The sequence below is a fragment of the Aegilops tauschii genome, chromosome 5, assembly GCF_002575655.3.
Source record: "Aegilops tauschii subsp. strangulata cultivar AL8/78 chromosome 5, Aet v6.0, whole genome shotgun sequence".
NCBI classification, from domain to species: Eukaryota; Viridiplantae; Streptophyta; class Magnoliopsida; order Poales; family Poaceae; genus Aegilops; species Aegilops tauschii.
Genome location: NC_053039.3, coordinates 328,174,288 through 328,187,449, shown reverse-complemented (window position 1 = coordinate 328,187,449; position 13,162 = coordinate 328,174,288). Strand labels below are relative to the sequence as shown.

At 48.4% G+C, this 13,162-nt stretch overlaps 1 protein-coding gene across 1 annotated transcript; it reads left to right on the top strand.

Annotated features, from left to right (window-relative positions):
- Positions 1-4,141: 4,141 nt before the first annotated feature.
- LOC109735810 (AUGMIN subunit 5) lies at positions 4,142-11,771 on the top strand. The gene is made up of 10 exons (XM_020295013.4): positions 4,142-4,882; positions 6,736-7,284; positions 7,704-7,845; positions 8,178-8,354; positions 8,762-8,971; positions 9,268-9,453; positions 9,562-9,721; positions 10,134-10,338; positions 11,088-11,220; positions 11,402-11,771. Exons 1-10 carry the CDS (start codon positions 4,434-4,436, stop codon positions 11,552-11,554), a joined length of 2,364 nt encoding a protein of 787 aa, XP_020150602.1. The 5' UTR covers positions 4,142-4,433; the 3' UTR covers positions 11,555-11,771.
- Positions 11,772-13,162: the final 1,391 nt, after the last annotated feature.

Below are 13,162 nucleotides of genomic sequence, written 5' to 3'. Positions count from 1 at the left end.
GAAAAGAAGAAAGAATATGTAGAAAGGAATATACACTTACGCCGACACCATCTGCGGCTGCTTCACCACCTTGCGGAAGTGGTCTGCCTTCGCGGCCGCCTCATCCCGCCTGGTCGCCGCCGCCCCGCCCTTGGGCTTCTTCGGCCGGCTGCCGAACAAGCCCGACGCGGCACGGCGCTTCTGCCCGCCGCCCTGAGCAGGCGGCGCGGCGGAGGAACTCGCGCCGTGGCCGGACGACGGCTGGCGGCGTGGGATGATTTCCGCCTCGTCGTCATCCGGCCAGTCGTCGAAGCTGGCTCCCAGCCCGGAGCCGCCTGCTTCGCCGCCGCCCGCCTCGGTGTTTTCATCCATGGCGGCCGCCCCCAAGTCGTGGTCCTCCAGGTCATGCTCCGCCCGGTCGGGGAGGAATCGGCGCTCCGCCTCCGACCCGGCTGCAGGTCGAAGGAGAGGGCTCTGCCAAGGCGTGCTGACTGGTCAGAGTCGGCCAAAAGGAACTCGGCGACAAAACTAAGAGAAGAAAGGGAAAAAGAGAACATACCGTGGGCGGAGGATGTGCACGGGAATACGGCTCCTTGCCAAACCGCCACTCTGCGGAGAGCTTGCAGTTCGCAAGGTAATTCACCATATGGGCCACCTCGTCGTGCGGCATGTCCTTGGTGCACATCCGACTCGGATCGAGTTGGCTCATCTGACAGATCAGGTGAGGGCAGCTCTGAAGCGGAAGCACCCGGCGCGCGACGAAGACGGCCAGCAAGTCGGACCCAGTCAGGCCCTCCGACTGGATCATCACCCGCAGTCGGGCGACGGCCGCGGCTCCAGCCTGCGACAGCGTCACGGCCCGATAGGACCACTGGGGCCGCCTCCCAGCTGGCGGGCCGGCTACGTAAGCCGGCAAGTTGACGTAGTCGCCTTGTGGGGCGATGTTCTTCACGTAGAAATATGACTTCTGCCAGAGCTTCACCGACTGGATTAATGTGATGACGGGGAAGGGGTTGTCGGCCGCCGGCCTCCGCATCGCGATGAAGGCGCCGCTCTGGGCCGGCATGCCCTGCATGCGGGTGCCTAGCTTAGATTGGAAGAACTCCCCCCAGAGCTCGAGGGTGGGGAGAATGCCAAGAAAGCCTTCGCATAAGGTGACGAAGGCGGATAGCAGCACCACCGTGTTCGGAGTGAGGTGGTGCGGCTGGAATTGATAGAAGTCGAGGAAGGAGCGGAAGAAAGCGCTCGCCGGCAAGCCGATGCCGCGCAGGAAGTGCGAGCGGAAGACTACCCGCTTGCCTTCCTCCGGCTCCGGCGTGATCTCCTTCGCAGGTGCGAGACGGACCCGCACCTGGTCCGCGCCGGGCAACCGCCGCGTCTTGCGGAGGAACTCGATGTGGTCCATATGGACGTTGGAGCCGTCCCAGTCCCCGCCGTACTACATGGTGGCGAGAAGCTAACGAGGAAGAGTGCGGCGGCGGAGAAAGCACGGCCCTACGGCGGCAAAGCTGCGGGGCGGAGTGAAGATTGGTGGGACGGCGCGGCGGCGAGGCGCTACTGCGAGGGAAAGCAGGAGGAAGAAGATGGCGGAGAGGAGAGGAGCGTGCGAGCGTCTGCCGCTTCCCCTCCTCCCCCTACTTATAGCCTCGTGCGGCGAAGCCGAGGAGGCGAGGCGTGGGGAGGAACGTGGGATTAACTGCGCCCACTCCCCCACGTCCCACGATTATTGCGCCCTAACGGCGTGCGGAAACCGCCGCCGGAAGACGTGCGGATAGCTTTGGACCGCAAAGAATTCGCGCCTGGGCCTAGGCGTAGGAGTGGTGGGCCCTCGGCCTGCGGCGACGTCTTGTCGCGCGCGTGGGTTGGCAGGCTCTTTTCAGCCAAGGGACGCCACGTGGTTCGCAGGCGGCGAGCGGCCGGCCCGCAGCCCGGCGCACGCGCCAACAAAATCCCGCCTTCCGACTTTAAAAATTTCGCCAAGACGGCGCGCCCAACCGAAGCCGGCTCCCAGCTGCTGGCTCGTCAAGATAAGAAGCTGACCGAGCTTCTCGACCTCCTCTCAGCCTCGAAGCCCAACCAGCTTCGGGGACTACTGTCGGAGTAAATGGCCACGGGTAGCCTAACCGACTCCCCCTGGCTCTTCGAAAAATTATCAGGCCATTCAAGCCTTCAAGCATACAAAGCATAGGGACGCCTTCCCCCGGCCGGCTATCCCCAGGGCCGACTCCCAGAAGGCGACCCAGCCTCAGAAACCTCCCCCAAGAAAGATACAAGATAGCCGACTCCAGAAAGCCGGCCCCAAGAGGACCGACTCCCAGGGAGCCGGCCCCAAGAGGACCGACTCCCAGAAGCCGGCCATGAAGAAAGCCGACTCATAGAAGCCGGCCATGAAGAAAGCCGGCTCCTAGAAGCCGGCCAAGACTGCACCCACTAAGACTGTACCCACATAACGGCGATAGGATGGGGCGTGGCCGTAGTACAGCCCACTACCCCCGAATCCCGGAACAGGCATGGCCACAGGGCACCGTACGGGCCAGCCATCCCCCGTCCGGCGCGGCACTGTAGCCGTGTTGGCCTCGATGTCACCCACGACAGGCGCCAGTACGGCCCATAGGCGGCGGGCCCCTTTTGCCAGAGAGACACCCGAAGGCGGCCTGGCCTCCTCTAGTCGGCCAGGGGTGTGGCCGGCTCCCAATAGCCGGCTACCTCCCTCCCTCGAAGCATGTGCCTCATTAAGTAGACAAGACGAGGTAAGGCTACAGTGAGAGCCCGCAAGGCGGCGACACTGTAGCCACGCTTACCTCGACAAAGCCCTCGTCATCAGAGACGAGGCAACAGTAACCAGCCGCCGACAAAGCTCCCAAGCGGTGGGGCCGACAGCCGGCGGGACCCACCAGTCGGCGGGCCCCAATGACCGGCGGAGAAGCCGGCGAGCATAGACACTGACGGCTGGGACCCGCGAACAGCCGGATTACCATTGTACCCCTGGGGGCAGGCCTATATAAACCCCCCGGGACACCCATGCAAAGGGTTGATCTCATAGAATTCCACACACCACATAGAGAGAAAAGGAGAGCCAGCCTTGCCCTTCTTCTTCCTCTAGCCAAACAGCTCAAGGAGCACTTGTAGCTACTTGTATTGATCTAGTGATCATGCGGAGACCCCGCAGAGCAGACTAGGGGTGTTATCTCCACGGAGAGCCCCGAACCTGGGTAAGATCCGCCGGCGTGCATGTCTTCGCCTCATCCCGTTTCCAGGCACCGGCGATGTCTTACTGGCTCCCACAATGATAAGCCACCCGTTGGCATATGTCGCACCTATCACCCGACACCAAGGGTGTTGGGGCCGTAGTCGACACCACTAGTACCAGCGAGGTCCCTCTATTTGTCCACACCACACGTATTTTGCCAAAATACATGCGACGCTTGTTTTGGAGCCGACGCCGTTAAGTAATTACACCTATAAGGGTTTTCCTACTAGTGAGAGGCCAAGGTGGAGTTCCACCTCACCCAAGCCTAGGAGGTGGAGGCGCAGCTGGACGCGGAGCAAGCGTACTCTCATCGTTGATCCCGGCCTCATGATTAAAAACCATCCGTCCTTGACTCACTCTATACCGAATGAGAGGTCGAGGTGAACCGTCGCCTTATCCACCTCCACGACATGAGACAGAGCGACTCTTCGCAGAGGAGGAGGAGGAGGAGATGCCGAATATTCGTCTCACCTCCAATGACCACGAGTCCGACGGCTCCGACAAGGGGTCATCAACATCTCCACGGACGAGTAGGAAGTGTAGTTATCTATCAAGTATAGTTCTGGTTTCAATCAGTGTTAATGAAATCTATGTTGCATGTAGTTGGATGGATTTGAGGGTTCGAAAACGAAGGGTGTGGTTGCGGATGCAGACAAATGAGGGGCACCCGGCTCCTGTTCGTGGACACGTCTGCGGACATATGGAGGGTCGGATTTGTCCACTCCGGTTGTAGATGCCCTGAACACCATTACATCCCTTCATATATGTTCCACATCATACAGGAAAATATTAGAAACTGCACGACTCATTTATCGGGTGTGTGCTGTGATTGTGCACCCACACCTACACGGCAACGGTGCTACTCGCACAAACATTCTCTCACTATTCCGTCTTAGTTTGGTCGCGCTATGAACATGGTTCGTCTGAATAACATTTCGAAACACCGGACCACCCTCTCCTCTCCCCTGTTCGGAGTTCGGACGGCCGTCACGGGGAGCCCGTCCATTTGCTGCCCGCGCCGACCAAACGCAGCCGTCCCGCGCCGGCGCCGTGACGCCGTCCCTCCCCCCACAAAGATCCAAACGAGAGCCCAGGAGAAAGTTTCAAAAAAACCACTCCCACTCCCTCCCTCCACTACCCACCGCCGACCCAACCCCCCGTCGTCAGATCGGGCCCCTAGGGTTTCCCCACCCGCCGGCCGGCGATGCCCGCCTCCTCCGTCTCCGGTAGCACCGGACCCGGCGGCGTGTCGCCCGACGCCATCATCGAGTGGCTGCAGGACGAGATGGGCTACCCCTCCGCGCCGCCCGCGCCCGAGCAGCTGCGCAAGATCTGCCGCGGCAACATGCTCCCGGTCTGGTCCTTCCTCCTCCGCCGGGTCCGCTCCGAGCGCACGGTCGCCACGGCGCGCCGGAACATCCTCGTCCACGGCGTCGCGGCCAGGCGGGCGCGGGAGGGGGGCGTCGGGGCGGGAGGAGGCGACGCGGCTGCCAGAGAGGCCGAGGCCAGGGAGCGGGACCTCGCCGCCGAGGAGGCGGAGCGGCTGCGCGGGGTCGTGCGGAGGCAGCGCAAGGAGCTGCGCGCCCGCATCGCGGAGGTCGCGCGCGAGGAGGCCGAACGCAAGCGTGTGTTGGGCGAGCGCTCCAATGCCAGGTACCCATATACCGGTGGAATTAGGGCACGAACTATCTATAGTTTGATTTGATGATTCTATTGGAAACACGGGGATTTAGCTGATGATATACATTTTGGTTTTCACTTTTGCTGCCTGCTGTATTTACTGATAGGGATGCCTGAAAATCGTCTGACTTAGTACCAACTGACTGTCAATACTTTACTGACGCTAGTAGAAATACATGAAAATACTCCCGATAGAATTGCTTGAAATTGTCACTCCCTATCGGATTTTGATGGGATCAAGGTTTGATATATTAGAGGGGATGTTCAGGTTGATGCCGCCCAGAAGATCTACACGTAGTAGACACGGGGATTATATTCACGCTACATTGTGATTTTCGCTTTTGCACCTTCCTAAGTTTATTGGTAAACTTGCCTGAAAATATAGGACTTTCAAATTTACTACTCACTACTTTACTTGGAAGTGTCACTCTTGAATCTTGAGTTGAGTTTAATGGGATCAAGGATTGATTTATTTGAAGGGATGCCACACAGAAGACTAACATATAGTAGAACCACTAAAGCATCGGTAGAGTTTATGGCCACTCTAAATGCTGTTCCATCAATAAAGTGCCGTTAGCTCTATTTTCCATCAACTTCTAAAGCTTCTTCCTGTGCTACAAAGACTAGCGACCAATCTGTTTGAGAGTTTGAATGCTAATAGGTATATTGTGTTGTAGTTTAGGGTGTGTTCGTATCCCTAGGTTCTCTTGCTTAGCTAGTCTAGATAGAACTGGCTCATCTGGGCATAGCCAAGAAAAGCAAGGCCACTTTGTTTTGGTTAGTGACTGGCAAACCCCGATGTGCATGGCGATTGGAGGCTGATGCAACAGCACTCTGTTACCTTGGCCATGTGAGAGAGCCAATTCAGCCAGTCTTCGACTACAAATATTTTTATTTCAGTTACTAGGAATCTAGCCAAGTAAAGCAGGCCTTCTCTGATGTTACCAAATAGCCACCCTTGCCCATCATTGGTAGGAGATTGCTAGCCTCAGAACCAAACTCACCCTTAGTAGATCCGGTGATTGAAAATGCACAAATCACTGAAAGAACAGGCTATTATTTGCATCACAGTTATAAATTAATACCTGATTGGTTGATTGTGAGATCAGAAGGCTTTCCTGCTCTATTTAAATAATAACTTAATAAGCTTGCGAAAAATTCTGCATGTTCAAGTATAGGAGCATACAAACATACCCTTATTGCTACACTGCTGTTTATACTTACGTATGGTTGTATTGTAGCTACCTTTTTGTTTCTTCCACTATTCCCGGTACATGCCGAATTTCTAATTTCAATTGCAATACAGAATTCATGAGATGTGGGTATCTTCATTGGTCCTTTGACCCATATTGTAATATTAGTCTGACTGTGAGATAGTTGACATTTCAGTTTCTCTTGATTAGCATAATAGTGATGTATTGCAGATCATAAATGGTATTTGCATTTTGTTTATGCACAGAAAACATATTTATTCAACTACTCATCTTTTAGTGTTTATAAATGTATGTGGTCTAAACGTTGATTGTGCCCTACCAGGTAGGGCGCAGGCTCCTTGCAGCCACACTTTTATACAAGCAACTGCATCAATGTCATTTATGTATGATATAAACGTTTTCTAGGTTAGATCTGGTATAAACCTGCAAATGTGAAGAATTTCTAAAATTCATTTTGCCACACTGTTCTAATATTTGTTCTGAAGAGATCAGTGCCGAATTTTCATGTAAAACTGCTTTTTGCTTTACTGCTTTGATGTTTCCGAATGATCTTCCACAACTTTAGCTCGACTGACAAAGAGTAAAATAACAATTTCATGTTTTTAACTTTAGGCACAAACAAGTTATGCTCGAGGCGTATGATCAGCAATGTGACGAAGCTTGCAAAATATTTGCTGAATACCAACGACGTCTGCATCACTTTGTTAACCAAGCAAGAGATGTGCGAAGGTCAAGTATAGGTGTGGCTGGATCTGTGGATGCGGTTGAGGAGATGCAATTGCAGAGCGAGCGAGAGGACCTGTACTCAACTGTCAAAAATAACAGGTTATCAGAAGATCTTGTCCTTGTAGAAACCTCACGTGAAAGGAGTATTCGGAAGGCATGTGAAACTCTTGCTGCAGATATGGTGGAAATGATTCGGAGTTCATTTCCAGCATTTGAAGGGAATGGTATTAATTCGAGTTGCCAGATAGATGTGGCAAAGCTGGGCACTGATTTGGATGGTGAAATACCAGCAGATGTGAAAGCTGTGGCATTAGATTCCCTAAAAAATCCTTCCTTGTTACTGCAATCGATCAATAGTTATACATCACGCATGAAAATGCTTGTACACAAAGAAACAGATAAGATTGACATACGTGCTGATGCAGAACTCTTGAGGTACTATCCTGTTTTCCCCCTCCATCTGTTCTTTCCAATTCCAATAACAGACATGTAAGAGTTAAATGTTCCTGCCACACAATGAGGATTCGGTGAACAATATTCTTTAATGACTTCTGATCATTTTTGTGATCTGGTTACATTCTCATGAATTTAATACCGTTGTTGTAGCTTTGCATCTTTAAGAGTGAATTATATTCTAATTGGGGATTTTATTTACCTTGCCAAACAAACAAGTAGATATTCATTGTTGAAGGAAATACTATATTGCACATTTAATGAGAAAATCTTTCTAATCTTCTATTGGTTTTTTATTAGTTGATCTTTGTACTGAACTGCTTTGCTAAACAAAGTATCTTGCTAAGCTTATATTTCTTTGGGGTTAGATGTTAACCAGATATACAAATTCTTGTTCCTAGGTATAAATATGAAAATGAGCAGGTCATTGATGCTGCTTCAACTGATGCAAGCTCACCCTTACCATATCAGGTGTATGGCAATGGAAAGATTGGATCAGAGCTGTCGACCCGGGGAACACATGACCAGCTATTAGAACGACAGGTACTCCCTTAGGAGCCACTTGAAGGGTTATATCCAGTACATGTATAGGAAGAGAATAAGCTGATACCATTCTTTTGGATATATGTACTTTTTCTTCCAGTTCCACACCTCTTTTCATGAACGCAAATTGTCATATTTGCATTTTCTGTCTTCCATTACCTCTTCTGTTTGCTCTCAGAAACAAATGTCAAGTTATCATTCAGGACTTTGTTATTTTAGAGTGGCCTCATGTTCTGTTACTGAAACAGTTCTATGATTATGTCTAGCTCTTCTTTCCCCAAACAATGGACATGACACCGAAGTTAACTAATGTATTGCACTTGGCCGTGCAGAAAGAACATGTTCAGCAGTTCTTAGCCACTGAAGATGCTTTGAATAAAGCTGCAGAAGCTAAAGCTCTAAGTCAGAAGCTCTTGCAGCGCCTTCATGGAACTGTTGATGCGACAGGAAATAAGAAGCTGCCTACCGGGAACACCTCACAGAACGTCACCAACAGCAGGCACCTGGAGGTACATGTTCAAAATGTCATTATGGATGATGGAGGGCATATCGGATTCTCTTTGCTAAGTACTCCAAACTTTTATGCTTATAACATCCCAGTTTCATATTAAGTTCAGCTAAGCACAACACTGTCATGAAACAACCTGTTAACAGTATGAAGTGTTTATAGCTTGAGGCCGTGCTTCATGTAGGTGCTTATACTTTACTTGGACATACTCACACTGTTCAAGACACCGCCAGTTGGGATTCCTTCTGAAAAATTGCTTTAAAACTTTCAATTTGGAAGCTGCATGCACTTGCTGCTCGTAAGCTAACCAGTTGTGCACTGTCCTTTTGCTACTATATCATTATAGAAAATAAAAAATGTTGTATAAGGCATAATCTTTTCCTGATAGTGTTGGCTACCTCATTTTAGCTGGATGTTTGGGCCAAAGAAAGAGAAGTTGCTGGATTAAAGGCAAGTTTGAATACATTAACATCCGAGGTACAACGTCTGTATAAGTTATGCGCCGAGTGGAAAGATGCGGAAGATTCTCTGAAAAAGAAGTGGAAGAAAATCGAAGAGTTTGACGCTCGTCGATCAGAACTGGAGTGCATTTACACTGCTCTTCTACGGGCCAACATGGTTAGTCTGGAATGCTTTTTTCTTTTCTTTTAACACTAGAGTTAGTTTGATATGATGTGAATGTATAAATGGAAGACAATTCTAAGCGTTCACTGTTACCAGCGTGATTAGCAGGATAGCATCAACATCAGCTGTGCAATGAGCTAAAAATATATTATTCACTTCAACTAAGATTTATTTTTTCTATCTGATTTGTGGGCTATAATTGCTGGCAGCTTTATGGCTAGGTCATATCTCATTGAAATGCAATAAATATGATTATTTCTTGAAAGATGATAACAGATTGTCATATATAGGAAGCGTCAGCATTTTGGGAGCAACAACCGTTATCTGCTAGAGGATATGCATCAAAGACAATCATCCCTGCATGCAATGCTGTGGTAGATATGTCAACTAATTCGAGAGATCTTATTGAGCGAGAATTAGCCGCGTTTGGTCAAAGTCTGGAGAATAGCCTATGCAGGTTACCAGCAACTCCTCAGGTTGGTAACATACTGAGTTTTTGCTAGTTTATTCATCTGAAAATCGAGCACCCTTTGATTTGCCTGATTGATCTTTCCATTGCATTTGCTGATGTTTTCCCTTTGCAGGCCCTTTTGGAGGCTGTAGGTTCTAATGGTGCTACAGGGTCAGAAGCACTTGCATCTGCAGAAAAACAGGCTGCTATGTTAACTGCAAGAGCTGGTGCTAGAGATCCTTCTGCCATACCATCTATATGCCGCATTTCTACTGCTCTTCAGTATAATTCTGGTACGTCTGTGTTGGGAGTTCTTTATTTTTCTCTCATAATGATCTTGTATGTTATAAATCATGTTAAGGCAGAATGTGTCCTTTTCTCCCTAGTGGTGCAGCCATGGGATTCTCCATGCTTGCTCTGATTTGAAGCTGGGTCAAGCAGGGATAAAAATAGTTCTTTCATCCTAAAATTGGTCACCTTCTGTTGCAGTTAGCCAATAGGACCAATACAGTTAGGACACTTTTAGCGCTAACTCTATTAAAACTTAAACATTTTCTTGTCTATGTATGCTTGGACCCAACTGTTTGCAACAAAGAGTGCTCCCCTTTCCCATGTGCCCTTTTATCCACATTATTTATGAACTACTTCGTCATTCTTCTCTTATGCTAGAGAGTACTCAGGTGTGTCTTGTTTCTTGTTTAACAGTTTCACCAGGTACAGAAGGCACAGATTCTGGCTTAGCATCAGTTTTGAGTGCATTGGAGTTTTGCCTAAAACCTTGTGGTTCTGAAGCTAGTATACTAGAGGATCTATCAAAAGCTATTAATTTGGTGCACACACGAAGAAATCTTGCTGAGAACGATCGTGTTTTGCTAAATCGTGCACATCGTGCTCAACAAGAATATGAAAGGTATGATTTCCTGCGGTGGTAGATATTTTCTGAATACAGGCATCATACTACTAGAGAAGGTATACTTTGTATGATTGCTGTCGTTGTTCGGCTACAGTTTGTCGGCATGTGATAGTGAATATTGTTTGTATCCTCATTCCTCTGTTGCTTGTTCCTGGTAATCCTACTCCCCATACTACAAATAACAGTATGCTGCGTTCTTTAGCTAACGTACTCGATATATGAGTATAGGTGCATGCTATGCCATGTCTTGCTGAATTTCATCATAGGTTGTCTTCAACTTTGGAGTGCAAATGATATATTTTCACTGTTTAGAAAGTGGTGAGTACGCAGGTTTTATAGGAATTCAGTGACAGCAACTCTAGCATTTGTGAAGTCAGTGACGTTCTATAGGATTTATTACGAAGACATACTCTAACCTTGAATTGATGTATTCCCTCCGTTTCTAAATATAAGTCTTTTTAGAGATTTCAATACGGACTACATACGGATGTATATAGACATAATTTAGAGTGTAGATTCACTGATTTGGCTCCGTACGTAGTCCATATTGGAATCTCTAAAAAGACTTATATTTAGGAACGGAGGGAGTAGCATTATTGTGTCAATACTTAGCATAAACTTAAATATTGTCTTGTCTATGTATGCCAAAGTTACTATTCATATCTTTCATGTTATTTAGTAGCTAGTGCATTATATCTTTATGCATTTTCCAAGAATGCTTACCGGGTTGCCCTTCCTTTATGTAGAGTGGGCAACTATTGTCTCAAATTAGCTGGTGAACAAGAAAAGGTCGTGGCAGAACGGTGGTTGCCCGAACTGAGAAATGCAGTTCAAGAGGCGCAAAGGTGTTTTGAAGATTGCAGGCGTGTTAGGGGCCTGGTAAGTAATGCTGACTTGCATGCGCAACCTTCTGATTCGCTATGTTGTTACTTCCAAGGGAGCCACAGCCCGCAGACTCATTTTGATTAGATGAGAAGTGCCAACAGTGCCAATGTCTGCATGCGTGCTCTCATCCATCAACTTCATTTCGTCTTACTGATGATGCCTTGGTAACCCCCAGGTCGACGAATGGTACGAGCAACCAGCAGCGACAATAGTAGACTGGGTGACGATTGATGGGCAAAGCGTTGGTGCCTGGATCAACCTCGTGAAGCAACTCCACATGGAGATCTCAAGGCGAACACTTGCCATGTCTTCGGCAGGTGAAGAATAGGGCAGCTGCAGCTGCTACCGCGCTTTATTTTTATTCTTTGGAGGCTGTTGGGTCTCCGGCCGGGTGTATCTACTCGATAGCTTTTGTGCCATATGCTGTTTTGTAATTGTTATATGTACGCATCCTTTTTGGTTTGGGTTGTAATTAATTTGTTTATCATGTAGTATATGTTTTTGTATGTTTTATCATGTGCTAAATATCTATTTTTACGTGCTTTGCTATTGTTCTACCTGCATGCTGATTTGGACGTTCGCACCTCATTTGTGCACTCCTGTGGATAACTTTAGAGAATAAGTGTGTCCGACTTATGAAGATTAAAAAAAGATGCTGGACTTCCGAAAATGTTCGAGGCCAAATGTGTGTTCTCTGCTAAGCTGAGCATGAGGATCATATCATCATACTAGCACTATTTCTTTCTCGCTTGTACTCACGGTCTAGTATGATCAAACCACGGTCTAGCTTGCAAACTTTATGCGAGGATCCATTTCTTGCAAACTAAACTTTCACCTTAAGGTGGTGAGATCATAATTAGGACAAACCTTTGATACAACACGTTGTGACGAGGAACAAGTGTAAGATAAGCAAATTAATTAAAAACCTGTGATGCAACAACATGTGGGAGGAGATTAATAAAAGAACTAAAGTGCATGCGGGTCAATAGCATCCACCGCCATGAAAACCTCAACGTTAGCAAGAACCTGCTTCGCTTTCGCCCGTACGGCAGAGCTCCTGCCCTTTCTTATCTTTTTATAGGTAAATGAAAAATCTCTGGCCAGAACGGTCACCGTCCCTCCTCTCCTGGCGTGCGGCGTGAGCGAGCGCTAGCCAAGCAGCAGGTCGGTCTGGGCACAATTCGCACACATAAATACACGGTACGACACTAAAAAAAACAATGAACCAACCTGTGATTGGATGGTTAGAGCGCTTGTGTCTGTACTGATGTTAAAAAAAAAGACATTAAAAAAAACACGGTACGCACACGTAGGTGCCTCCAACGACCTGAATTTCGACGCGCAGTTTCTTCAGCCGTGAGACAGTGAGAACGTGCAGGGACTGGACTATTTTTTCTAGGGTCAAATTTAGAGTAATTTGGAGGGAGTATCTCATTAGCAGTTTTTTTTTGAGAATTTATCTCATTAGCACTTGAAGCCCAGAAGAACGGCCCATTCAGGTATTAGCTCATTACGGAAGACTGGAAGCCCGAGGATGGAAATTTTTGGTATGGCCGTCCCGTTTGTGAGCGCCGCACTCATATCGATCAATCGATCTGCTCACTGCTAGGGTTTTCGCAGACCACATCGCCAGGCGCCACTGTCCACCGCCGGTAGCTGCTCCGTTGGAATCCTGCTGGCTGCCGCTGTGCCGTACTAGAGCCTGTCGTTCACTGTAATCATACCTGACGAAGCACCCAAATTTAGAAGTAATCAGTACAGTTATTATATACGTACAAGGTGATGGATTGATTTATCACTTATTTTTGTTGGCTTTTCAATTTTGCTATGCCTCAAGCATGAAGAGAAAATAGCTACAAAGGTTACCTTTAACGAGATTATCAACTTATCTGACAAGCTTCGTAGCCGTACAGCTAAATTTTATATATAATAAAAG